General features: G+C 38.6%; 2 protein-coding genes across 6 annotated transcripts; one reads left to right on the forward strand and one right to left on the reverse strand.

Moving 5' to 3' along the window:
- Positions 1 to 25: 25 nt before the first annotated feature.
- LOC120478441 (ankyrin repeat and LEM domain-containing protein 2) lies at positions 26 to 10895 on the reverse strand. Its single transcript, XM_039670337.2, has 12 exons — positions 10625 to 10895; positions 9856 to 10185; positions 9487 to 9669; positions 7895 to 8082; positions 6830 to 7018; positions 6328 to 6450; positions 5970 to 6033; positions 5521 to 5705; positions 4249 to 4355; positions 2881 to 3291; positions 2390 to 2521; positions 26 to 424 (listed from the first exon to the last, which is right to left on the reverse strand). The coding sequence occupies exons 2-12, from the start codon at positions 10166 to 10168 to the stop codon at positions 268 to 270; spliced, it is 2052 nt and encodes a 683-aa protein (XP_039526271.2). The 5' UTR covers positions 10169 to 10185; positions 10625 to 10895; the 3' UTR covers positions 26 to 267.
- Positions 10896 to 12993: 2098 nt separating this feature from the next.
- On the forward strand, positions 12994 to 26926 carry LOC120478449 (protein FAM222A). Of its 5 annotated transcripts, none has more exons than XM_089126255.1 (4): positions 12994 to 13412; positions 18530 to 18651; positions 19116 to 19269; positions 24813 to 26926. In XM_089126255.1, exons 3-4 carry the CDS (start codon positions 19146 to 19148, stop codon positions 25526 to 25528), a joined length of 840 nt encoding a protein of 279 aa, XP_088982381.1. In that variant the 5' UTR covers positions 12994 to 13412; positions 18530 to 18651; positions 19116 to 19145; the 3' UTR covers positions 25529 to 26926. The 5 variants fall into 5 exon arrangements, with proteins under 5 accessions (XP_088982381.1, XP_039526284.2, XP_039526286.2 ...); XM_039670350.2 differs by having other exon boundaries at positions 12995 to 13412; positions 18530 to 18655; XM_039670352.2 differs by lacking the exon at positions 18530 to 18651 and having other exon boundaries at positions 12995 to 13412.
- Positions 26927 to 27789: the final 863 nt, after the last annotated feature.

Genomic DNA, 27789 nt, shown 5'->3' on the forward strand with positions numbered 1-27789 from the left:
GACACACGATCTCGTCATTCTGGACTCAGAAAACACACCAACCCCACTGTTTTATTAACAAGCCTTTATGTAACAAAGAAACATTTCATTACATTATCATTATAAATTAAATATGCATTAATTAATAACTCCAGCATGATAAAGGCAACACAACTGCTGCGCAAACATGGAAACATATTCTTTAACTTGCATTAGTGTTCAGGAAGTGGTAAAATCAGCTGTAATAAATGTGAATATAAGAGCTTGTGTGTGTGTGGACATCTCTGGTTAAAGGCGAGTGTAGGCTCTGCTCGGTGGACTGAACATGAACTGTCCCGGGTGGATGAAGTGACCGGCGCGTCTGAGCTTCGGGGAGACGGTGACCCGCGTCGGGACCGATGGACTGCGACTCTCGCCGCCTCTGCTCGGTGACGCTGACGGCCAGCTGGAGATCACACACAACAGAATGTCATTACATTTTACAGAATACAAGTTTTTATCAGTGGCGGGGGAAAAATCGCTGTTCAGTATCTCGATATTTTATCAATACAGTAGTAGCGCAAAGTATCGCAATATTTAATTATACAATTATCTGAGTTTACAGAAACACTGAATGACCAACAATATTCACCGCCAGTTCAGTTAAAATGACAAATACACCTTCATGCTTCATGATTATCAAGATTTATTTCTAAATACTGAAGTTCTGTCATTAAATATGCTAATGCTGGAGTATCAGAATATAATGCTTGACTGACAGACTTTAAGAGTGATTTAGATATTTTACAATGATAAGCTGATTTGGTGGAATTATATAACAGTTTTTGCAGTTAATGTGTAGATAATGTTCACAGAATTAAAAATGAGTTTTTTGTATTTTAGTAATGCTTTGAATAATATATATCGCAGAATCGAATCGCAATACTTGCTGTCTCGCGATATGTTTAGAATCGCAATAATCTGGAATCGTGGCCCAAATATCGCAATCCTATCGATTCGTCAGATTTTTGCCAGTTCCCAGCCCTAGTTTATCATACGAAACACTGCGACTGCAATTAAACATCAAGCGTGCAAACGTTCAGATTCGTGCCGGCTGAGATCAACGAAAGCCCAGTTTACTTGTGCAGGACTAAACTTCCTGTTTATGATTTTGTAAACGTTTCAATGACCCGGTGCCACTTGCAGTCAGGAGCGACTTAACGTCCGTGAAATATGATATAAACGTCAGAATATTTGAGAGAAGGTATTGTTGAAAATCCTCAAATATGATCCTCATCAACGACATCTTTTAAGTATTTTAGGCCTAAGTATAAAGGCCCAGTTAATACTGTGAACATTTTATATTATAATTATGTGTAAATACTGTTTGGAATATGTTTTCTATTACATAACATTTTGGCATTATTTTCTGTTCTCTATAGTACTGTCCTGTTCCATTTTTTAGATCACATATTCAAAAATTAATTCATTTTTGATCTACTTATTCGTTTAAATACATTCATATTTTTAATTGTTTTATTTATTTATGTATATGCCTTTGTTTATTTCACACCAAATTTGATTAATTCATTCATTTGAATTTTTTATTTTTCTATCATGTACAGCTTTAAATAATGTTTTATTTATTTTTTATATCTATTTATTTGATCTATTAAATGTATAGATTTATTATTTATTTGCTGAAATCATTTTTTTCTTATCAATTTATTTTAATAAAATTTGCAAATTTTTCTGAACCAATTATTATTATTTTTTTATTATTTATTGAAATTAATTTATTATTTCTTTGTATTTATTTATTTTCTAGAAGGTTAATTAATTGCATTATTTACTTGCTATCATACTGGACTGTTAGACATAATTAAATTTATTAAAATCCAATTTTATTTTGATTCATTTATTCAAACCAAATTAGTTCCTTAAATCATGTTAAATTTATTTGAATCTTTATTGAAAATAATTTCTGTTTTATTTTAATATTTTTATTTTAAAATTCCTATGTATTTCAATTACATTCTTTCATAGTATCCTACTGTTCGGCTGGATGTATTATTTATTATTATTTATGATTGTTTTAGTATTATTCATTATTTAAATACAATTATTATATTATTCTAATCGATCTTATTTACTTAAAGATGCATAACGCAAGTATCTGAGTTTTTGCAGAACTATGCCACCTCTGGAGAAGCAAAACTATTATTAAATTATCATGTTTTATTTATTTTTAAATCCAACATTTTTGCTAATTTAGTTAATTATTTATTTTTCATTACATATTTTTAATGAAATCTATTACTTTAGTTTAATCTTACTTTCTAATAATAATATTTATTTTTATAAATATTATAATAACATAATATTTATTTTGATGTGTTTTCCTCCCCGCTGGTCTGGCAGTAGTGTGTACCTCTGTGTTTCGGATGCCGAGTGCGCCGTGACCCTGTCCCTCCACCGGGCGACGCTGGGGAGCGCGAGCGGGTCGATGTCCACGCCGCTCAGCGCCAGCAGAACCTCACAGTCCAGTTTACTGGGAGAATCACTAGCCAACGTAAAGGCAAAACAATTAATAAACCAAAACTCATCCAGACGCCTTCAACATCTCTCACATTATCTCAGTTTATTGGCTATAGTTATGAAACATGAGCAGAACTCAAGCAATGCTTCATGTTGATCAGTGTGTGTGGAAAAAGAGCAGAAAACACACTTCAGCTCAAAGTGGACGAATCATTTCTGGTCCCAAATGAAGAATATTTGGGTGTAATATGTCACAGTTTACTTTATTTTGCTTTCCTCACTCATATAAATGAACTATAGTGTCCTGAACACACTAGTGAAACAATACGAAACTGATATCTGGTGTGTGTTAATAATGTCCTCCAGCTGTGTGTGATTCCTCACCCGAGGATATAAACGTCCGGTCGGCGCCGATCCACAGAGTCCCGGTCCGCTGAGCTGCGAGTGGATTTAAACGATGATCCCGAATCCGATGAAGACTCTCTGTCATCATCATCATCTTCATCAGCTGTGAAATACTCCTCAGAGCTGACACTGGACCCCTCGTCTGCTTCATCACTTCTGATCATGTGATCCGCCGAGAGCAAAACCTTCTCGAACTCCTGCATGAGGTCACAGACCGGGAAGCGTCGGGATGATCCCGGATCCTCGTCCGGGTCAGGGGTCAGGCGGGCCTCAGTGCTCCTCAGGTGCTCGTCCAGCATCTGCAGGCCGTCTCTGCTGGACAGGTCGATGAAGCACTGCAGGAAATCCCAGTGTTCGGCCCACGGGTGTCCCATCTCACGAGCCAGCTCTCTGCGGACCACACACTACACGAGTAAGGCTGAAGAATGACAGATTTTTGGCTGAACGAACCCTTTAAATCAATCAAACCTGTCACAGTTATTCACATTTCCCCCCATTTTGACTGTATTATAATGTGCAGTTTTATTTTAAAGGTGCAGTGTGTACGTTTTAGCAGCTTCTAGTGGTGAGGTTGTGAACTGCACCCAACATAGCAGGCCGACAGGAAGTGATGTCATCGTCTGAGACAGCAGAGAGTAGCCAGTTAAACAGGTCTACTCTATAAAGCTTCTTTAAGGACTTAAAGCTTCTTCAGCTTGTTCATTCATGGCACGATGTTTCTCCTGGTTTCCACGTCAGCGCCGTTTGATCTGGGATGGTTTATAAGAGAGAACTCTGAATCCGAATCTAAATGTTTCTCACTGACGTTATTAATTCTGTGGTGAATTCGATGGATTCCCACGATCTCCAGCGATGTGTAGTAACAGTGCCGCGTCATCGTGATCGAGATTCTATTATTGGTCCGAGCGAATAAATGGTCTGTGAAGCACATAACGAGTAGCGCAGTTTCGTTCCGCTTTCACTCTGTTTGCCAGCAGGGTTCCCACACCTCGGTTCACTTCCAGACTCTCCAGGTCCAATACGTCATGGCAACGTACAACACAAAGAACCTCACGCGGGAAACACATAACGTAACACGTAGATGTGTGTAACTAGCGTAAATCAAGCAAGCTAGTGCGAATAGGCCACGCAGTGCTGGCGGAATAACACATTAGCGGACCGGAGGGAATAATACAGGATTTTTCCAGAAAACTTTGAATAAATTCAAGCACTTTCTAGGACATTTCTTTTTCCAGATTCACAAACTTTCAAGGATTTCCAGGACCCGTGGGAACCCTGTCGTCGAACAACCGATATCAGATTTCCTCCGTCTGAGCCCTAAGCGTTAGCATCTCGCGATCAGCTGACCTGCCCACCCGCTCCGCTCCCCGCTGCGAGTCCGACTTCAGGATGTGATGGTAGTATCCGGCCCGATCCCGAGGAGGCGTCCTCCACAGCCGGTGAAACTCCTGCGCCTGCAGAACAACATGGCTCTTTTAATTGGATTTGCAAACATGTTTTTGTTTCGCTGTTTTGCTCGACTGGATTATGTGTTTGTTTGACATTTATCGTATTGTTCTGTTGTTTTTGTCTCTCTTATTCATTCAAAGCGACTTTGTTGTCCTGAAAGGCATAAAAAATATCGAATTAATTATTTAATTATTAATAAATTATTACTACAATTATTTTTATAATTTGTGTGCCAAGAAAATTTGTAATTATAATATTTTCTTTTAAATAATATAATTTTTTTAATTATGTCAATAATTAATAATGCTTGTTTGTAATAATAATAATAATAATAATAATGTTATTACTACTACTAAATTTATTAATTAAATAACAAATGATAAAATGGATAAATAATAAATAAATGTTTTTTTAAATAAAATAAAATAAAATATTAATTTAAAAATTTGAATTATTAAAATGTATGTACAAACTGTAATAATGTTTATAACAATAATTGTATTTTTAAATATCATTATAGTGCGTGTTTGTGATAATAATAATAATAATAATAATAGCAAAATAAAAAGTAATGTTATTATTTCAATTAAAAGTAGTGGTTTTATCATTTGTGTGCCCCCCCAAAAAATATAATTACAACCATTTTAATAAAAAATACATTTCTACTAATAATAATAATTTCTTGATTATAATAATAATAATATGTTTTTATTATTAATTACTATTAATAAAATGTATTTGCAAACAGAAAGATAACAATAAACTTAGTAATGCTTGTTTGTAATAATATTAATAATAATGTTATGGTTAGGGATTACATAGTAATAATAATAGTAAAATAAAAATTTTATTATTAAAATCATTATTATAATTTGTGTGTGCACAGTAATAATAATAATTCAAGCATTAATGTTTATAATATTAATTAATTAATTAATAATTAATAATTTACTAATTTACAAATAATTTAATTATGCTTGTTCGTAATAATTTTTTTTTTTTTTACAATTAATGTAATAATCATTAAAATTATTATTATTAATTAATTTCTGTTGGCACACATACTGTATACACAATTCCAAAAGAGATTCAAAGAGGTAAAGCACCATTAAAAACATAAAACGTAAACATTAATGTTTCCCAACGTTTGTCAGGAACTGTATAAACGACCTTTGATGCGTTCAGAGGCCCGACGAAAGCCTTGATGACCTTGGCTGGGTGTTTGGGACTGTCCGTCATCCGGTCGGGCTGGTAGAAGCGATCACATGACTCCGGCGACCCCGGACACCAGGGGACGCTGATCTCTGGAGGCAGTGTGTTATCAGCCGCCCGCAACAGAGGCACATAAAACCTGTCTGTGACACACACACACACCCAGCAGTGAAACACATCCCAGACACACACACACACACAGCAGTGAAACACACCCCAGACACACACACACACACACACACACACACACACACACACACACACACACACACACACACACACACACAGCAGTGAAACACACCCCAGACACACACACACACACACACACACACACACACACCCAGCAGTGAAACACATCCCAGACACAGACACACACACACACACAGAGCAGAACGACAGACACCGACCTTCCAGATATTCCCTGATCTTCTGCTTCACTTCCTTACTTCTGTTTTTCCGCTCACAGATCATCTGCAGAACGAACACCAGTGATTATTTCACCTGATTTATTTGTTTATTTATGTGTTTATTTATATAGGGACTTGTGCTGGACAACGAGAAATCACAATTAATCACATCCCAAATAAACGTTTGCGTTTACGGAAGTACACAAAAGCACAGTAACAAAATAATTTATTTTTAAAGATAATAATAAATATAGTAATGCTAGTTAGTAATAATAATAATAATGTTACGACATATATATATATAATAGTAAAATAAAAAAACTTAATTTAATTTTAAGTCATGTTTGTAGTTCCTTACACTGGACGGGTCGAGGTCGTACTTGTTCCTGCAGTGTTTGTCCACGCTCGGATGTGAACACAGAACATCCACCACTTCTGGACACCCGAACTTGCAGGCGAAGTGTAGCGGCGTCTCGTTGCTCTAAGGGACATCACATCTCAGACAGTTATCATCTCTACAGGGTTCCCGCACACCTCGGATCATTTCTAACTCAAGGACTTTCCAGGTCCAATACCCTAAAACTCAAGGACTTAATGTGGGGACACACACCTATTGTGTCCAACAACGACCGTTGAGGTTCCATCATATTAGTGCCGTGTGCGTGTGAACGTCACGGAAACGTACAACACAAAATGATGTTTCATAAACAAAGTTGGGTAGGAGCACGGTCAAATAATCAATCCAATCTACTTTCCTCAAACATTTATGTCTAACCTAATCAGCAGGACAAGAAGAGTATATACAGTATATTCACTCTGTCAACTGTGTGTGTGTGTGTGTGTGTGTGTGTGCTACTCACGGCTTTGTCGGGCGTGTTGAGGTAGAGGTCGACGATGTAGCGGATGCGCTGCCACAGCATGAGCTCCTGGTCGTGAGGATACATGAGTCTCATGAACTCCGGGTCCTCCAGCGTCTCCAAGACCAGACGAGCCATTCCGGCCTGGTTCTCCTTCGCTGCGACGTGCAACACGTTATATCTGCAACCCTCCTGGACAAACACATCCAACACACACTGTACTCGAGGCTTGGAACCTGTTAGTGTTGATATTCTGATGACTTTCTTTCTTTTTAAGTTTTCAAGGACTAAAATCACAAATCTCACTTATCAAATAATATCTTTATTATCTTTCAAATTCTAAAAAATATAAATAGATAACGGAAAATAAGCTAATAAAACAAAAGGGTGGTACAAATAAAGTGCAGCACATGCAACGACTGGTGACTTTAAAGCAAGTATTCAGAATAAATAAAGTCAGCTTCGGAAGTTAAACAGTTGAGAGAAAGTTGTGTATCAGTATATTGGAGCATTCGCTCTTAAAGTGACAGTAGCCTAATAATCCTGCTGCTGTTTATCATGTCAATCACGGAACAGAAGACTCACTCGCTGCTCTTGACTGAACGACTTTTGTAACTTTAATTGTAAGCATTTTTTCTGTATTTAGTTTTACATTCGATTACTTTCATTTCTGTAGTAGGTAATGGTATCTACAGAAAATGGTATCAAATATCGATACTTTTCTCCCCTTTCAAAACCTATTTTCCAGGCTCTCCTAGAACAGGTTTTCCTGATTGAATGTTGATTATTCTCCTCATATTCTCCATTGTTGCGGCTCCTCTCTTCCCAGTCTGTCAGTAACGCTCTGTTTACTTCCTGTCTCAATGAAGCCCCTCCTCCTGAAAGCACACTGCGCTCTGATTGGTCGGCTGGAGGAGTGTGTTGTGATTGGTCGAGCACTTCGAGTGTGTTTGGGAAATTACCATAACCGCCAGTTTAACACACTACTAACTAACTCAACCAGAATACAGTATGATTTGATCGTAGTTTGATTGATCAAATGCAGCGTTTTTCTAAATCAAGTCCCACCTGCACGATCGTGGGATTGTCCCCGGATCCGATGAGGTATCTTGGGTTTCCCCAGACGAGCTCCCTGAAGGTGTCCTCGTCTCCTCTCTCCACGGCCCTGCGGAGCTTCGCCGTCAGATCTTGAGTTCGTGGACTCCTGAACTCATTGGCCTTCTCCATGTTCGCAGGATCTGCGTTCATCAGCCACTCTGCACAAACACACCTGATGCTCAGAATGTCCCATGTCCTCTTCACCACTGTAGATCTGTGAGCTAGAGCCGCACCATTCTGGACAAACTGACGATTCTCCCATGATACTGAACAGCAGCTTAACAAATTAACATGTAATTAACTAAACGCTCTGACAAAATTTTAATTGCTGCTGTCTATTAAAAAAAAAAAATTGGGTTGAGTGAATGATTCAATGACTCTCTCATAAAGACTTCACTTGCTTCATTACTGGATGAATCAGCGTTTTTGAACGAATCTCTTGGGTAAATAATTAAATGACTCACTCATTAAGACTTCACTTGCTTCATTACTGGATGAATCAGCGTTTTTGAACGAATCTCTTGGGTGAATAATTCAATGACTCACTCATTAAGACTTCACATGCTTCATTACTGGATGAATCAGCGTTTCTGAACGAATCTCTTAGGTGAATAATTCAATGACTCACTCATTAAGACTTCACTTGCTTCATTACTGGATGAATCAGCGTTTTTGAACGAATCTCTTAGGTGAATAATTCAATGACTCACTCATTAAGACTTCACTTGCTTCATTACTGGATGAATCAGCGTTTTTGAACGAATCTCTTGGGTGAATAATTCAATGACTCACTCATTAAGACTTCAGTTGCTTCAATACTGGGTGAATCAGCGTTTTTGAACGAATCTCTTGGGTGAATAATTCAATGACTCACTCATTAAGACTTCAGTTGCTTCATTACTGGATGAATCAGCGTTTTTGAACGAATCTCTTGGGTGAATAATTCAATGACTCACTCATTAAGAATTCACTTGCTTTATTACTGGATGAATCGGCGTTTCTGAACAAATCTCTAAAAACTAAAAATGAAAGTTTCTGAAATAAGGCCACAAAACACATATGAAATGTGCGTCCACAAGACTTTTGACTAATGGATGTTGTTGCCTAGAGTTTTTTCTTCACAATGATCTGAAAAACATCCAGCCTAATCGTTCACATAAAACTGTGAATTGGGTTATATTGTGAAAAACATTAATATGCGAATGGGCATGAACAGTCCAGTCCATCTCTTATATATAATCATGTATTGGTTTTATTTATACGACCATTAATGACGGAGTATTTTAATTCTATGCAGCAGCTATGTCTGAAAAAAAAAACAGCAAAACGCAGCGCCACATTTGCCGACTTCAGAGGGTTAAAAAGACAGTTTGTAAAGCTGTTCAATAGCTATACATGAAAACGGCTCTCTCTGGGATCGGATCTAAATATTTTTAGTGTTTTATATATATATATATATATATATATATATATATATGTAGATATTTTATATTATAAGTTTGAATCAAGATTGCGATCTGTTAATGATTAGTCGTGCAGCTGTAATGTGAACGTTGGCTTACCAGTGACGGACCCAGCGGCGGGTTTCTCCGGAGAGGGTGTGTGTGGCGACATGCCTCCGTCACACACACCTTTAGAAAAGTTCTCAGCGTCTTCTCTACTAACGAAGGCTTTGAACCGAGCGCCTTTCAGCTTCATCACGGCCTTCAGCGCCTTCGTCTTCTCAGTGTACACGAGCGGCAAGCCTGTTAAACAGCATCAACACGGGTTATGATCAGCTCAACTTCACATTTCTCAGTAACAGTGTCAGAAAAATACATCAAAAACAGAAACACTTTAGGGCTATGACAATTAAGACTTTATTTAGACTTTAAGACTATATTTATTTAGAATTAAGACTTTGTAAAAAAGAACGATGATTAAACACAGACCATCTTCCACCGAAGGGTCGTCCAGCTGAGGACACACGCCGTAATAAACAGATGGACTTTCCGTAGGCGTTTGAGCGTCGTGATTCGTTTCCTCTCCGTTTTCGGTCTCGCTGATTGGCTCTTCGACGGGATCTGGACTCCCAGAATGCACCACGGCCACATCACTGCCCTCCAGGAGAGCTCGAGCCAACTTCTTCTCGAAGATGCTCCGGGTGGTGGCGGTTACCGGGCCACATCTGAGTCCAGCGCTGATGATCTGTTCTCTCAGCTGATCTGAGGTCAGTGTCTGAAGCCTCTTCAGGACTGCCTCCATAGTTCACAACCTTTGACCTGAAACAGAGGTTAAACAGGCTGAATGAGATGGAGTTTTTAATAGTGTGACTGACATACAGATCATGAGTCTCTCATACTGTATGTCATGGTTTACCGTTTAACTTCACATTATGAGCTTCTATTAATAACTGAATAAACTTTCAATTAGTCACTGAACTTGAACACTTTTAATAAAATAACACAAAACCTGTTCAAAATCTTGTCTTGAATTAAATGTGACAATTTGCCCCATCTTGACACACACACACACACACACAGAGAGAGAGAGAGAGAGAGAGACATGCACACTAAATCACTCTCTCTCACACACACGGATAAACTTCCCATTAGTCACTGAACTTGAACATTTTAATAAAACAAACAGGCTTGAATTCACGCATGTCATCCAATTTTATATGTTTACTAAATAATAAATAACACGAAAAAAATACTTTACCCGTCTATTTTCAACCAATTATTGACAGATTCGTCTGATATTAATCCAGCACACGAAACGAATGAAATGTACGTCACTGACTAAACGCGTCCACAGAACAAATCAAACTCATCTGGATGATCATCACAAACACTTTCGAGCCTCAAATGAAACGGTAATGAAAACATACTACTGATATATGAGAATCGTCGTGGTTTTTTTCGCAAACTGAAGTTGAAGTGAAACGTTGCGAGCGCAAGGCGTGCCAGCGTGATCCAGCAGAGGGCGTCACTGCGCATGTGCCAGTGTGTTCCAGCAGAGGGCGTCACTGCGCATGTGCCAGAGTGATCCAGCAGAGGGCGTCACTGCGCATGTGCCGATGTGACCCAGCAGAGGGCGTCACTACACAGATATTAAAGTGCCTTTCGAACTGATATGCAATTGAAGTGTATTAGTTACATTGTTCAATAAATCCATGGGCTGCTAGTTAGACATAGTCCTACAACAACATAAATAAAAAAGGATACTAAATGTACTTATTTATTTGTTTGTTTGCAATATATTATCTTTCTTTTGGTGTTGATTTATTATGTTATGTTGTTACATCGGTGAAAACTTGACAGAGATTGAGTTTACTTATTTGCCATTAATCTGCACAAAACACTCATTTTAGAAGAATAAAATCTAATAGTGTTTTCATTTTAATGTGTTTCCATGTTCATTTGTAACCTTTTGTTTTGTTGTCATTGTTGTGTTGCATTAAAGAGGCACTATTTTCAGTGGTAAAAATGCTTAAATAGAGGATATTTGATCTGATATTAACGGAAAATGATCATGACCTCAGAGTTTGAGTATGAAGGATAAGATTAACTAGAAAGTAAAGTTTGTTAGAACAAACTTTAATGTCGGCTTGACAAAGTGATGTCTGAAAGTTAAAGTTACTGAAAGTTTTGCTTGCATGTTTGTTGCAGATTTTAGTACACTAATGACATTAATTAGCATATTGCTAGCATGTTTTAGCATGCTACTAGAATGATTAGCGCATTGCTAGCATGAATTGGTAAGTTGTTAACATGTTTTAACATGTTTATAGCACGTTTTAGCATGTTTCTAGCTAGATGTGACATGTTGCTAACATTAGATAACATGTTGCTTGCTTGAATTGGCACATTGCTAGCATGTTTTTATTTTATGTTGGTAGAATGAAATAGCATGTTGCTAGCATGAATTAGGAATTATTATTAGCATGAATTAGCACATTGCTAGCATGAATTAGCATGTTGTTAAGATAAATGAACATGTTACTAGCGTGTGCTAACACATTGTTAGCATGAATTAATGTTTTATTAGCTTGTTTTAACACGTTGATAGAATGTTTCTAGTATAATTTAGAACATTGTTGTCATGAATAATCACATTGTTAACATTTTAGCATGCTAATAGCATGATTAACACATTGCTAGCATGCATTTGTATGTTGCTAACAGGTTTTAACAGGTTTTTGGAATTTGTAACAAGTTTTTGACATGATTAACATGTTGCTTGCTTGAATTGGTACATTGCTAGCATGTTTTTATTTTAGCATGTTGCTAGAATTAATTAGCACATTAATAAGCATGTTGCCAGCGTGTTTCAGCATGTTGTCCATGGTTGCCGTACAGTGGCATCACATTAATAGTGAGTCTGATTAAAAATGGAAATTTATTTTAAATTAAAAACACTCAGAAATATATGCATATGACTGCCTTGAATGGCTTTTGATTTTTAAATACACTTTACTTCTCTTTCTGGTTTTTATGCAATATCAAAGCTATTCTTCATGGAGGCCATTCTTCCATTAAACAAAGGAAAAGGGCCGTGGAAAATAGAATTAATTTGATCCGCATCCTCCCTTCAGATGGATGGATGGAGCGCACTGAACATTAAGAGTATTTCACTCTTCATAATTAGTCCTGGATATGAATTTCAAATAACATTAATAAGAGATTCTGTGCTCACTGTAAATCCACATCATGATTCAGCTGTGGTGGTGAATGTTTACCGTGACTTAAAATTAAACCTTAGATGTAGTAAATTCTCTGTGTATTCAGTTTAGACTGACACTCCTCTTCTCAAAAACATGAATATTAATCTATACTCATAAACCTTCCCGTCTTCACTGCGGAAATTATATATGGAACAATTTTACTGTCATTGTGACACACACCACACACACACACACACACACACACACTGGCTCTGACTAGAAGTAATAAGAAACGCACATGACGCCACTGCGCCTTTAAGATTTTGCGCGTCATTCTCTGCCGCGCCTCCTGTCACCACTGATTGGTCCGATCACACAGCGTCTGTACGTTGATTGGCTAAGATTGCGTCAGCGGAATGATCCAGCGTCGCGTCGTGTGTGTGTGAGATCAGAAGATGAAGAAGCGGAGGAGAGTTCCAGCTCGCGCTCATCCGCGGTTACACTCAAACTCACTTTATAAACAAGAAAACTTTTTTCCTTGGGGCTTCTAATAATACAACCACTGATTCATGATCGCCATCAAAGATCAGTTGGAGATGATTTTCAACCGATGTTTGTGTTTGTCGGAGAGTGTCGCTGATGAACCGTGAAGCAGGTGCACTTATAGAAGAATATTCTTCATCTTCATCCTCAAAACATGATCTGCAGGATCACACTCAACTACTGGAGGGATTCGAGGGAATTTAAATCGCTGACCACACTGATGGACTCATGATCACACACACACATGCTGGAATATCGCATATGGATTCTGCTGGGATCAGATGTTTAGAGCTGTTTATGGTATGATTCCCCTGTCTGTCAGGCTGGTTGTGATGGACACAGTGTTGATGTCATGTGACTGACGTGTGCGGCGCTTTGATGTCTGTTCTTGGAGCAGGAGGTCATTTCCGCTACATCCACACAGACACACACACACACACACACACACGCACGCACACGCACACTGAACACACACACACACACACACACACACGCACACTGAACACACTCTCACTCACTACACACACACACACACACACTTTCTCTCTCTCAATTCAATTCAAATTGCTTTATTGGCGTGACTGTACATATTACAATATTGCCAAAGCTTGTAACACTGAAGACAGTAATAATAACAAAGTATTATAACAACTTAAATTAAAATGTACATATTAAATTAATTGCAAAAAATAACAGTGTAACAGATTATAATTTCTATGAACGTTTGATACCACAGTGTTTTAACATACATACATATATACACACATACACACAAAACTGAGGGTCACTGTGGTGGACATTAGGAAAACACACTGAGGTCACACACACACACATTCACCTACTGTCTCTCAGGCTGTGGCACGCACGCACGTATCTGGCAGCCAGTGCTGCGGTCTGTCCCTCTCCTAGTATTATCTTTATCTGCTCTATTTCAGTCATGGTTGTAAAGTTGTGTATTAGTGTGTATTGTGTATCTCTCTCTCTCTCTCTCTCTATCTCGCACACACTTTCCCTGCTGCAGTTCTTGTTGCCGGTCTCGTGTTCTGGTTAGTGAGGGAGTTCCTCTAATGCTGTTGTGACTGTCGTTCGCCCAGATCCTCTTACAGCGATGATGTCAATCTTCAGGTTGTTAAGCAGTTTCCTCTCCTCATCCACAGTAATAATCACCTGTATCCGCTGAGGAAGTGGCGTGTCATTATGGGCTGGCTGCCGTCCTGTGCATCTGCCCAATTGGTTGTTTTATTTTTATAGGATAAAGACACCAGGTGAAGTACTGAGTTCTTTAAAAAGGACTTCTTCATGTTGTTTTTGGTCTCTACTGAATGATGATTATTCTCCTCATATTCTCCATTGTTGCGGCTCCTCTCTCCCCAGTCTGTCAGTAACGCTCTGTTTACTTCCTGTGTCTATGAAGCCCCTCCTTCTGAAAAGCACACTGTGCTCTGATTGGTCGGCTTGATCAGTGTGTTGTGATTGGTCGAGTGATTAGCGCCTTAGCGCTCGCGGAGTGAAGTCTATTTTCTGCGGGTCATTATGAAGCTCTCGTGTGGAAACCCTGCAGGAAGAATTCGTTCCGTCTTCTCATGAGCGCCCTGCGTTATTAACATTTTTAATGACTTGAAGGATTCGGTGACCCTTAACAGCGTAACGAACCGTCCCGCGAGCCTGAGGATTGAGGAGACGGGAGCACTTCATTAGATCAGATGCGAGACTTACAGTTTATTCATGCAACTTAGTTTTTTCGAGACCTTCTGGCAGAAAGACTGTCTCTGCCACAGAAGAAGGAAATCATGCTTTTCTTAATCACAGTTATGACAAATTATGATATTAAAAATTTCACAATTACGACAATAAAAAGTAAATTACGACATTAAAGATAAAGTTGAAATTACAACAGTAAAAAGTTGAAATTATAACAATAAAAAAATCGAAGTTGAATTGACAGTCAAAATAACAACATTAAAAAGTCTAAAATAAAACAGTAAATGTTTACAACATTAAATGTTTAAATTACAAAATTAAAAAAGTCTAAATTATGGTATTTAAACGTCTAAATTACGACAATAAAAAGTTACAATTATGACAGTCGAAATTACATAAAAAATTAGACATTAAAACGTCTAAATTACTACAGTAAAAAGTCGAAATTATGACAGTAAAAAGTTTAAATTACAACATAAAAAATCTAAACGACAGAGTCGAAATTATGACATTTAAAAGTAGAAATAATGACAACCAAGTCAAAATTGCAACAATAAAAAGTCAAATAATAAAATGACTACTATAAGAAGTTGAAATTTACAGCAAAAATGTGAAATTAAGTCGATAAAAAGGAGCGGTGGATCACAGACGGAGTCAGATCAGATGTGCGACTGTGTTTCAAGACTTGTTTTTTTCAAATTGAAAAGTGAAAAGGAACGATGACATTTCACCATTTTATCAAACATTAACAAAGAATATTAACAAATGACTATGACGCACCGGCTAATGGGACCTTATTGTAAAGTGTTCACAAATAAATGTGTTTATAAATGTGTATGATGTGGAGATAGTCGCACATTTTGTTGCACACATTTTTTAGCCCTTGTGAACAACATCATATTTCTATCATAAATCAGCAGTATAACTCAAATAACTCATAAAAATCCTTTTCTTAGTATTTTTTTCCAGACCAAAGATGTCTTTACTAATTAAGATTATTTTTCTTACCCGATTTGCTGATAATTTTGCATTGTTTAAGCAACAACTCACTTAATTTTGATGTATTTCCCCAGAAAAGAAGACATAATATCTAATGGCATTTTACTACTTTAGCAAAGACATCTTTATTTAAGAGTTTGTAGCACTGAAAAGTGGAAACAATGCAAAAATATTAAGTAAGAAAAGCATTTTTGCAGTGCACTAGTTATGAGACTGTATAGATAAGCGTGTGCTGAAGCTGCAGTCGCTGCATAATCCATCAGATCTGCATTTCCACGTAAAGCGGGCCGCGAATCCCCTGTAAATGTTGGGATGTAAATAATTGCATGTTTCCGGGCTTTGGTGAGACGTGCTTGAACGGTTTCAGAGGTTATTTAGCAGCTCGGCTCTAAAGAAACATCTTTGTCTTCTCCGCTACGCTGTGATACCAATTATGCTAAGCGTTGGAGAATTTAAACAGGGCCGTCCCTTATCGGCTAATCCTGGAGTTATAGATTCCATTAAAATGCATGAGGAGCTTTACGGATGAATCCGCAGATGTTGCGTGTCAAACTCTCTCTCTCTCTCTTTCTCTCTCGGTTATCTCCTCATTATTCTGATAGGATCCCGTTTCTTCCACAGAGAGGCGGTCTGTCGACTCATCCTATAGAAGCTGATCTGTACAAATCCTCCAAACCAAAGTCACTTTCCAAACCTTTAAAAACCTGAGAACAAGAAGTCAATAGAGCTGATTCGACACTACGGTCATGACAGTACCAGTGTAATTCTCTCATTAAACCATTACTGATGACTAACGGTACTCTGTAAAAAAAGATTTTTCAAGATTTGTTATCACAACATTTTTTCTTTTGTCAAATCAACTTATAATTTAATAATTTATTTAGTTGAGATAACTTATTATTTTGAGTTTCTGATGATTAAATCATTCTCCTTCATTGTATTAACTCACTTTTTCCAGTTCAATCAACTTAAAATTTTAAGGCAACCAGGTTACTTACTTTTTTAAGTTAAACCAACAATATTTTTTTACAGTGTACAGCGATGTGTCGTTCATTAATCGCACAATATTCGCCTGTTTTGAGAGTCTCAGCGTATTTGGTTTCAATAAATGTTTTTGGACTAACGAGGAAGTTCTGAAACGTGCAGGGTTTTTATATTACAATGAAACGAGGAAAATTTGATTTCTCAATTCATGAGCCATTTAAACTTTTTAACAGCAAAGTAGAAAAGTAAAAAGTTGAAATTATGACAGCAAATAGTCAAAATTACGACATTAAATAAAAAGTTAAAATTATGACAGTAAAAAGACAAAGTTATCACATTAAAAAATGACAGTCGAAATTATTACAACATTAAAAAGTAAAAATGACTGTTGAAATTGACATTATAAAAATTGAAATTAGGCTACATGAAAAAGTAAAAATTAAGACAATAAAAAGTTAAATTATGACAGAAAATTTTGACTTTGTCGTAATTAAGATTTAACAAAGCATGATTTTATTCTATTGTGGCAAAAATGGACTTCCATACTTCTGAGATTTGTTAACACTGACCAGTCATTCCTTAGTAACTCTTGCCATCCAGCATTTTATTAGGTAGGTTACACTTTAATTCAATAGTCAAATTTAGACCTGCTAACTACGCAAGTACATTTCAACTTAGTAACCGTAACCTCACATTATACTAATACTGTAATGACAGTTAGTCGCCATGTACTTATTACATCTATTTGTAGACTGTTAGGTTAGGGTTAGTAGAAGAGTTGACATTATAGTCAGTAAATAATTAAATATCAGCATCTTCAGCAAATGCCATATTTGTGCTCAGTTTGGGGAAATAGCAGAATACAGGCACAGTTTGTCTGCCGACGGGCCTTATCAGAAACCCCTGATCGGCGGGTCGTGTGCGGGAGCGTTATCTCATTGTGCTTGATAATATGCTTATCGCTGGTGCCAATGTTACTGTAAAGTGCCACGGGTTTACCGTCCTTGCCATTCAAAGTTTGACGTCCCTCCAACAGCTCAAAAAAATGACAAGATCCTTCGTTTTCATGCAGAGACGCTTCATTCCTGACTCTCCATCATGATGTTCTGCCTTCTGTGTGTGTGTATAATGGGCAACTTGTGTTGTATTAAACTGCTATATAATAAGAAAGAAATATTTAAATTAATATGATTATAATCATAAATGTTTCTTGATCATCAGATCCTCATATTAGAGTGATTTCTGAAGGATCATGTGACAATGAAGACTGGAGTAATGATGATAAATTCAGCTTTGATCACAGGAATAAATTACACTTTTCTGTATATTCACAAAGAAAACAGATTATTATCAGTGTTGAAAACAGTTGTGCTGCTTCATGTTTTTATGGAAACTGAAGTGTTTTCTGCAGATGAACGAACGCTGAATGTTCACTCCTGACTGAAGTCGTTGCCGTCCCTTATAAATCGTCTCTCTTGTATTCTTTCTCCTTTGAATAAATACTAATATATATATATATACTTTTTTTTAAATACAGAGTTCTTGTGTCTTTAATGCATTTGTCGCCCTGAGCTGAAGCTGCTTTTACGCTTGTTGATAAAACTAAAAAGGCTTTTCCCAGGAGGACCTGATTTATTCTCTCTCTCTCTCTCTCTCTCTCTCTCTCTCTCTCTCTCTCTCTCTCCACACAAAAACCTGAATCTTCTCTTCTTGACAAATGTGCCATAATGGAGGCCTTGCTGTGAGTGTGCAGGTTTTGGCCGTCGGGTCACTGGTTTTGAAGAAGGGATTCCTGTGAGGTGAAGATGAAGGTCTGCTGATGTTTCTCCAGGCGGTTTCCTTCATCTCTGCTGTTGTAGGTAATCGTGTCCATACAGATGCTTCTGAACTGTTCTGCCCTCTGGAAATGAGAGCAATAAGCAGATAAATCAGAAACAGTCCATGCACTATGAGTCTGAATCTCCTGTAGCAGCTTCTGTTTGCTGGTTTAGAAACGTGTAATTGAGTCATTTCTCTACAAGTCTCTTTAAGTCTTTATAAGTCTCGTGCCGTAGGTGTAGGTTGCCGATGTATAGAAAGGCCAGGTATAGTAAGTTTTGTTCCTGTATCTATACAAGCTCTAAATGCATAGGAAATTAGCCATTGTTTTTGTTTTGTTGTTTTTGTGATGTCAGCGACTAGTTTGATGGTATTGTGATATGTTGATAATGTAACATGTTATGTCTGTTTGTGTGATGTACGCATCTACGGTGGGAAAAAAATGTCCTCTCGAGGACAAATTAAAAATCTATCATTTTGAACTGGTTTGTCTTGTTGCAGATCTTTGACCTGTAGAGCTGAAACGGCACCATGCTGGCGTGTCTTCAGAGACCGAACCAGCCGACTCGACACCAACACCAGCACCAGCACCAGCCGGCCCGGCAGCGACCGCTGACGTGTGCAACACAGATTCTGGACACGCTCAGTCACAAGAGTAAGTCTGCCACAAACACTGTCTCTGTCACAGAGGAAAATATCTGGCTTTTGTAAATCACAAATTAAAACACCAACTTGACATTAAAAAGTTGAAATTGAAACAATTAAAAGTTGCAATTAAAACAATGATTATGACATTAAATATAAAGTTTTTACAACCATAAAAAGTCATATAAATCATAGCAATAAAAAGTCGAAATTACAACATTTAAAAAGTCAAAATTATGACTGTCGAAATTACAACATTAAAAGTCTAAATTATGACACTAAAATGTCTAAAATACAACAGTAAACGTTTACAATATGTCACTTAATACAGGAGTGTATAAAGTATAAAATCATAATAAGATCTGCTTTGAGTGTATAACGTAAATGTAATGCACCTTTACTTTTTCAGTTTCTTTGTTTGGTTTTGAGCCTCAGATGGCTGAAATATAAAAGTGTTATATATTTTTTTTGTGTTAATGTTAAATTACATGCTGTAGATTAATAACTAAACTCTTTATTCGTGCATTTATTTATTTATTCATTTTTGCATACAAATATTAATGCATTTTGTATGCATTTCATTATTCAATTATTTATGCATTTATTATTCATTTATTTACGTATTAATTTTTTGCCATTTTGCATGCATTTAATTATTCATGTATTTATGCATTTATTATTAATTTATTTACGTATTTTTTTTGCCATTTTGCATGCATTTAATTATTCAATTATTTATGCATTTATTATTCATTTATTTACGTATTAATTTTTTGCCATTTTGCATGCATTTAATTATTCATGTTTTTATGCATTTTTTTCAAGCATTTATTTCTCAATTATTAATGCGTTTTTGCATTTAGAACGGTAATTGGGCTTAAAGGGATAGTTCACCCCAAACTTTTGTGTTAAATTTGAAAGATTTGTATTATCCGACAGTGAAAGTCAATAGGCTCCTATGTTTTGTAAAACATCTTCCGTTCCAAACATCAAATTTGTGCTGTGACCCTTTAAACTCATGGTTCTAGCATTAACAGACAGGGCTCGAGCCGAGCAAATGCAGTCTGACAAACGCAAATGCAAGGCTTTAGTGCTTCCCTCACGGTCAGATGTGAAGCGGTGTGTGTGTGTGTGTGTGTGCGTGTGTGTGAAAGATCTCCATCTGTTAGTCCTTCCTCTTGGTAATGAAGGAGTCCGTCTACGTGAGTATTAGCGGTTTGCTCTTGTCCTTCTGGAAGTTCAGTCTGCATCAGGTGTGTGTGTGTGTGTGTGTGTGTGTGTGTGTGTGTGTGTGTGGAGTTAATTATCTGCATGTTAATTGACATTTCTTCACCTCGTCCTCATGATCGAGGGCTTCTTCGTCTGAGGAACATCACGTGCGTTTACTCTCAGCTGATAACTGCTTCTCGATTGCTGTGTGTGTGTGTATCAGTATCTGAAGAGTCAGTGTGCGCTTGGTGGATAATTACTGAAGGTCAGGATGCTAATTACCTCTTCATAACCAACGAACACCTACGCACGGGTTTAGGGCATCTCTACACCTGTAGTTTGTTTGCTTTGTTCAGAAACTTTTGTTATTATGTTGCGTTTTCTTCTTGTTTGGTTCTCTTGCTCAAGGCAACATTATGTGCGGGTCACATGTGAGTTAAACTGTCCTCTCATTGGTCTACACACTCCTCAGTGTCGTCCATCAAGCTTGAGGCGTACCAATCGTGTTGAAGCTTTTCACCGGGTCAATACTTTTAAATGGACAACTTTGTACCTTATCCGTCTGTAAACATTAGTAAGGTAGAGGCGTTGTGTGTACCTTTAAGACACTATTCTGGGGTGAATATAGTAATGATGTCCTGTCTATATTCTCTACGTCTACAGGGAACGTCATTTCATGGGTCTGTAGTCATGATTGGTTTGACTGACTGGTCAATAGTCACGGTTACTCCCCCTGTGGTGAGAATCCAGCGTTTAATGTTGTTTCTGTGTCTACGTGGTGTTTTTAATACGCTTTAAGACAAGCCATGTGTAAATTCATAAGTCATGAGTGGAGGCGGAGCTCATTTGCATATTCATAGAACCGCGCATACTAAATGAGGCGAGGGTGTCGAGTTACATTCCAGATATTTTGTTGAAGGAAAAACTAGCTAAATACGTCATTTTGGTGATCAAAGATGAGTTTTAAGGGATGAAATGATTGAACACACACAAGTTCGTTCAGTCTGAGAGCAACACACACTCAAACTCAAGCACTCGCTCGCGTCTCCTCCTCGGTGTCGCTCGGCCCGTTGGGTCTCCGGTTCTTCCCGTCGTTTCAAACACTCAATTTATTTCCTTTATGAGATGGATCTTGTAGATTGAATGGTTTTCACAGTTGGAGGCTCACTGTGGGCCTGGGATGAAATGAAGTCCCGAATCAATCCCAGACGGGAACAACGTGACGCTCAATTTGGCTCTGAATGGATTATACGTGTGTGTTTCCAGATCCTTCAGTCGTCCGCCACCGAGCGATGTGATCGACCTGCCTTCATTTCAGCACTTTCTGGTGTTGTTCCTGCCATATTTCTGCTAGTAGATTGGCTGCTCATCAGTGGTGTTGTGGGAAGCTAAACGGCCATGAAATTGCTTGAATAATGTGTTTAAATCCAATCTCAGCGCTTTCCTTCACCGGCTCGTTTTCATCTGAAAGCCTCGGCGTTTGCACAGATCTCAGATCCGTACACCAGTATGATATTGTCCTGCATATACTGTGATAATAACATAAAAACCCTAGTTAATGTCATTTGCATACATTTTGGCACAGGTGTTTATTTTTAATGGACTTTTACTATTTCAACCTCATTTCCTTTAATAAATCCATGTTGCACTAGAAACATAAAATAGTTCCCATTAAAACTGCTATTTTTAATCCCAGAGCCATTTAACTATTAAATGATGCAATCTCTGTTCATAGGCATTCATGCTGTTGGCAAAGCTTCAGAATTTAAATTTTGTAAAAATAAAATTACCAGATAATTACCAGGCCTATAAAGCAAATACTCCCTTTGTTCCTGTTTTCTGCTTATGGATATTATAGAGCTGACTGGATTAAATATGCAGCTGTAATTGTGTGGGTGTGTTGTATGGATGTCAGAGTGTGGTTTAAATGTGTATAATAACAAAATGTATGTGTGTGCTTGTAATATTTGAGAGAGACAAACTGCAAATCCCAGATCCGACTGTGTCCCAGTGTGTAAATCTGTCATGCGCTCAAACACACACTCATTTCTGGAGATATTAACCTCAGATGTGGAGCACGACCTGTTCAGATGTATGGCTAGAGTTCAAATACTTGTTTATATAATAAATCATTTTCATAAACCTAAACAACTTTTTTTTTAATTACTTTTTTAACTTTTTTTTTTTACTTCAACACTAATCTACCAAAGGTCTTCTTTAAAATAATACCAAACTTTTAGAATTAAACTTCACATTCATTTATGACCGTTTTTAACATGGGTAATTCAACTTAAAAGCTGAATCTAATATATTATACAGACTCATTACATGCAAAGTGAGTTATTTCAAGCCTTTATTTGTTATAATTGTGATGATTATGGATTACAGATATGAAAACCCCAAATTCAAAATTAGAATATTGTGAAAAGGTTGTAATCCAGTTTTCATAAACTTTGCATGTAATGGGTCTATATAATAAATTAGTTTCACCTTTTAAGTTGAATTACTGAAATGAACTTTTTCCAGATATTCTAATTAGGGATGCACCGATATCAAAATTTTGCCCAATACCGATAACCGATAATTCGTTATATTTGAAAGCTGATAACCGATATGTTGGCCGATATTTACAAATCCAAATTTTTATATAATTTTTGAGAGACTGATTACAAAAGCATTAATTTTATGTAGCCAATATGACGGACTTAACTGTTTCACTGTATTTTCCTTTTTTGAAGTGATTCCAAATCATATTTTAAGCAATTCAAAACTATCTTGGCGAACAGTGCGTGTTTGAAGCTGAAGGAAATAGTCCATTATTTATCAGCTTTAATATATCAGGCAAATTTTCTAATCGGGCCGATACAGATAATGTCAAAAATGAACATATATCGGCCGATGCCGATATATCATGCATCCCTAATTCTAATGCGTCGAGTTTCCCCTGTTTGTGTAACTTCTTTAAATTGATGCACAAGTGTTACGCAAACATGCACAACTCCTGTACTGTATATATCCCTGTGCTTCTGTATATCAGCGTTCTCCACTGTTATTTCTCTGACGTGGCGTCCCGTTCGTTTCCAAGAGCGAATTGCGAAGCCAAACGCCATGAAATGAATTCCACTCAAGCCGCTGAAACAGAATTAGCTCCTTCCCTTCCCCCTCCTCATCCCTTTTCTCTCTTGATTTCCCAGGGTAATCCAATTTTGTCCTGAAGAAAGACCAAATTAATTTCATAATGCACCGATCAAACATTGCCCGAGGTGTCTCGCTCCTCAAAATGAGCTTTTGGAGAGATGCAGATGTCTGAGCGTGAAGGAGAACCACACAATATCTTCCTTTTATTGGGCGATTTTTCATGTGATCATTCCTGCACTCATCACTCTTCTGTATTCATATGCGACGCTCCTCCAGCGCTCTGTTGGACAGCGGATCTCACACTGGAGACATCATTGGGAGTTGTGCATGAGGCTGTCGGACGGAGGTTTGCGTTGGGAATAACGCCGTGTAGCGCTGTCAACAGGGCTGAAAAGATCAATTCGAATTTCTTTCTTAAATATGAACAAAATTCAAATTATATTAGAATTCTAAAGGCAATGCTTAATGTAAATACAGTGCTGTATCGTCTCCTGTGTCCACAAGAGGGCGCAATAAGCAGATGTAAACCAAATTATCACATCTTTTATTGACTTTTTAAAGGGTAACTAAACCCCTGGTCAGAGCCTGACTCCACCCACTGGCAATGCTGAAAAAGTGGGCGGACCCCAGCGGAGATAGAGGGGACAAAATCAATGCTAAAACACTCTATCATGATCATTTTCAATACTCACAATTCCAACTCCTGACTCGCTGCAGTGGTTTTGACGAAACAAGCTGGTTTTTATACTGCCAAGGGCGTAGCTCGCGTGCTGAGCTGAAAGTGCAGAACATCTAATAGGAAAATTCAACTGCAGTAGCCACCGTTCAACCTGAAGAGGGCAGCACTAAGACGATTTTACACCATATATTGTAGAAATGAAACACTTTAAACACAAATGTCAAAAAAGTTACTCGAATCAATGACTGGTATTAATAAAGATCCATTCTTACAGATCATTAACTAACGCTGTATAAGCTAACAACAAAAAAAAAAGAAAACGCGACAGTGACGTCATCATCATGTCTCGCGCGCCTCGACACACCAAGAATACGATTGCACTTTTTTTTTTCATTTGAATGTGCAGTTTTTTTTATAAATTCAACAAATATTCAAAATTCGATTTTTATTTCATTAGCTCTAATGCGGAGTTGAATTATTCATGCCATGCACCGTCTACATCTCTCTCTCTCTCTCTCTCTCCGCAGGCGAGCCGAACCCCACACACTCCCTTCGCCAGCCGTCCGTGGCCGAGCTGAACGCCTACGCACAGAAGACGCTCGACGCCCCGCTGTCAATCAAGATCTTCCCCTCCAACATCCGGGTCCCGACGCACAAGCACGTCAGCAGAACCATCAACGGCCTGGACACGCGGCTCGGCTCCGGCCCGCATCCGTACGCCCGCGGCTACCAGGGCCTGTTAGCGATCGTCAACACCAAAGGCGTGCTCGATGTCAAACGAGCCAAAATGGCGGTGGCTCCGCGTAACAGACACCGACAGAATCCGTACGTTCATCCGAGCCCGTCCTTCGCCGAATCCAGTTTCGCTTATTCCGGAGCCGTGTTGCCAACTCAAAGCGCAGGCGTTAGCGGATTGGGATCGGATTATTGGGAGAACCGACGAACTCTACACGGGAGTCGCTCTTCCGATCTCTGCTATCGATCTCAGCTAGCGTCTCCGTCGTTCGGACAGTTCTTCGCGACTGCTTGGAACGGCGGCGACATCTCAACCGGACCGTCGCTCATCGATCCCGGACTCGCGCCGTATCCCGCGGATCCGAGCCGGAGCCGGGCCTCGCTCCTCAGCACTAGCACTAGCCTTCGGTCTCTGGAGAGCCTGATTAGCGAGATCCGTCCGCCCTGCATCAAGGAGAGCATGCTGGGACACGGATACGGCGGCGACCATCAGCCTGTGTTCAGATAGAACCGGCTCAGACTGGAGATCAGAGTTTAAAGGAGTCGTCAATCGGGATCCCTCTCAGCACTGAGTGAGTTAGCCTGCAGTTCCTCCACTGGCCACTAGAGGCGCTGCAGAAGAGACTCACTCCCATAGACACGCATGTTAAAACGCCCAACTTTACAGCAGAATAAACATGTTTACAGTCTGGTGCAAAAAGTGGTTTTGGTCTATAAAGCTAATGTTGACCTTCATGACGACTGTGAGGACGGTGAATATTTTTTATAACTAATCCGTTTAAATTATATTAAGCCTTAAAGTTCTGCATAATTAAGGGCGTGGCCACTTAAGTGACAGGTGGATTGATGCTGATGTCACTGCTAGCCTTTTGTATGCTAGCGTTAGCATCATGTCACCTCAGCTAATCCGCCTCGCTGCACATGTTCATTTATCCGGGAGTGACGCGCGACCAAGATGGCGACGGCCGGCTCCGCCCACTTTGGGCTTCAGAAACGCTCTTCAGAAACACTACGGGTGACGTCACACACACTACGCACATATTTCTTCAGTCTATGGTATCGATAATCCTAACTAACTGATCGGAAAGGTCACATGATGTTTAAACTTGGATTTAAAGATGCAGTAAGTGAGATATCGCCCTCCTCCGTCACACTGAAGGCTCGTTCACACCAAGGACGATAACGATAAAGATAACGATAAAGACATGAGGAACGACCCAACTCTGCCCCCTGATCCCTAAACCCACCCCTAACCCAGCTCCACCCCTTGGATCTTGATCCGACTCCTCCCCATGGATCTCATGTACTGCACATTTTAGAATAATTTCATTTTTGAGATGATAAATTATAACACACACATAAGCTTCAAACGTCTTCAGTCTGTCACCTCGTTTAACCTGCATCAGTTCTCTTTAACCTGTGTGTGTGTGTGTGTGTCTGTTGTTTACTCGTGTCACGATTACACGACTCATGAAGATCTCTGTGAGTCGATGCCGATAGGACGACGGTCATGTGTTTCATATTCTTTATTCTGGTTGGTCAGTTTGAACTGTTCTGCTGATGATGTCGTGTGTTTTCATCTCTGTGATCGATCGGTGGGTTTTGGGGTCACGACCTCTCCATCAAAACAAAGGAATCTTCAGTGTGTTATAAATGTTATTCCTGGTGTTTTATTTATTGATATTTGGACTCAGGAGTCGGTGACTAAGTTCATGATCGAATCTTTTATTTTGGGAATTTAACGCATTGAAGCTGTTTGTGTGTGTGAGGGAGAGAGAGAGAGAGAGAGAGAGTGTGTGTGTGTGTGTGTGTGTTGTGACAGTTATGATGTCAGCAGAGGCATGGACTCTGGAATCTCCACAAATAAGATTGTCAAATAAAGATAATTTAGCAATGTTTTCTATTTCAGCTGTTTGTCATTATTTTAACACACACACACACACACACACACTCTGTCAGATGCTGCACACACATAGTTTTCTGAAGGTGTCGACAGCGTTCGGTTGTCGTGTCTCTGCTCTTAAAACAGATTTAATTTCCATAATATCATTTATTTCTTCCTTTTGAGCTGAATTTGTTTTTGATGTCCCAGGCTGTAGAGGTCAGCACACACACACACACTATCGGCCCCGGGACTGCAGCTAATCCTTTTTCAGTGTGACCTGAGCTCTCTCACACACACACACACACACACACTGTTATCAGCTCTGCAAGGGCACAGAGAGCCACGAGGCCCACATTAGTGACTGTACAGATGGGTGTGTGTGAGCCGCTAACACACTCATCGGAGATCAGAAGAACGGTGTAATCATGGAGAGTGTGTTTCACTGTAGCTCCAGTAACACCAGTCTCTGCTCATGCTGGAACTGAACACTGTCTTTATCTGGAGTGAACATCAACACTGGCAACCGTCTTTATTTACCCCCCCCCCCCCCCCCCCCTCTCTCTCTCTCACACACACACACACACACACATCAATCAAATGTTCAGTTCAGTTTTCGGCAGAGTGACTCACTGTGCACGCGCGCCCTCTGCTGGCACTGGCACTCTCTTAATCCCTGTGTGTGTGAGATTGTTTCTGTGTGTATTCGTGAGACACACACTCCTCTATCTTCAACTTCTCCCTTTCTTAACCGTATTCTCTGATGTCAGTTAGTCTGGCTGAAGGGGAGGTCATTACTAAAATAAAATGTTACATTTATATGTAATTCACGTCATTTGTAAATGATTATGTCCTGCAGGGTTAAACAACTGTCTAATGACTCTTAC

The sequence above is a fragment of the Pimephales promelas genome, chromosome 23 (genome assembly GCF_988280905.1).
Source record: "Pimephales promelas chromosome 23, fPimPro1.hap1.1, whole genome shotgun sequence".
Classification (NCBI taxonomy): domain Eukaryota; kingdom Metazoa; phylum Chordata; class Actinopteri; order Cypriniformes; family Leuciscidae; genus Pimephales; species Pimephales promelas.

Bases quoted from the DNA above. Each gene is read 5' to 3' on its own strand.
- LOC120478441 (XM_039670337.2), bottom strand. From the start codon at position 10,168: ATGGAGGCAGTCCTGAAGAGGCTTCAGACACTGACCTCAGATCAGCTG. The intron at 9,670-9,855 runs GTCTGTGTTTAA...GCTGTTTAACAG, and splicing joins CGACCCTTCGGTGGAAGATG to GCTTGCCGCTCGTGTACACT. The intron at 6,451-6,829 runs GTGAGTAGCACA...GATGTCCCTTAG, and splicing joins TCAACACGCCCGACAAAGCC to AGCAACGAGACGCCGCTACA.
- LOC120478449 (XM_089126255.1), top strand. From the start codon at position 19,146: ATGCTGGCGTGTCTTCAGAGACCGAACCAGCCGACTCGACACCAACAC. The intron at 19,270-24,812 runs GTAAGTCTGCCA...CTCTCTCCGCAG, and splicing joins GGACACGCTCAGTCACAAGA to GCGAGCCGAACCCCACACAC.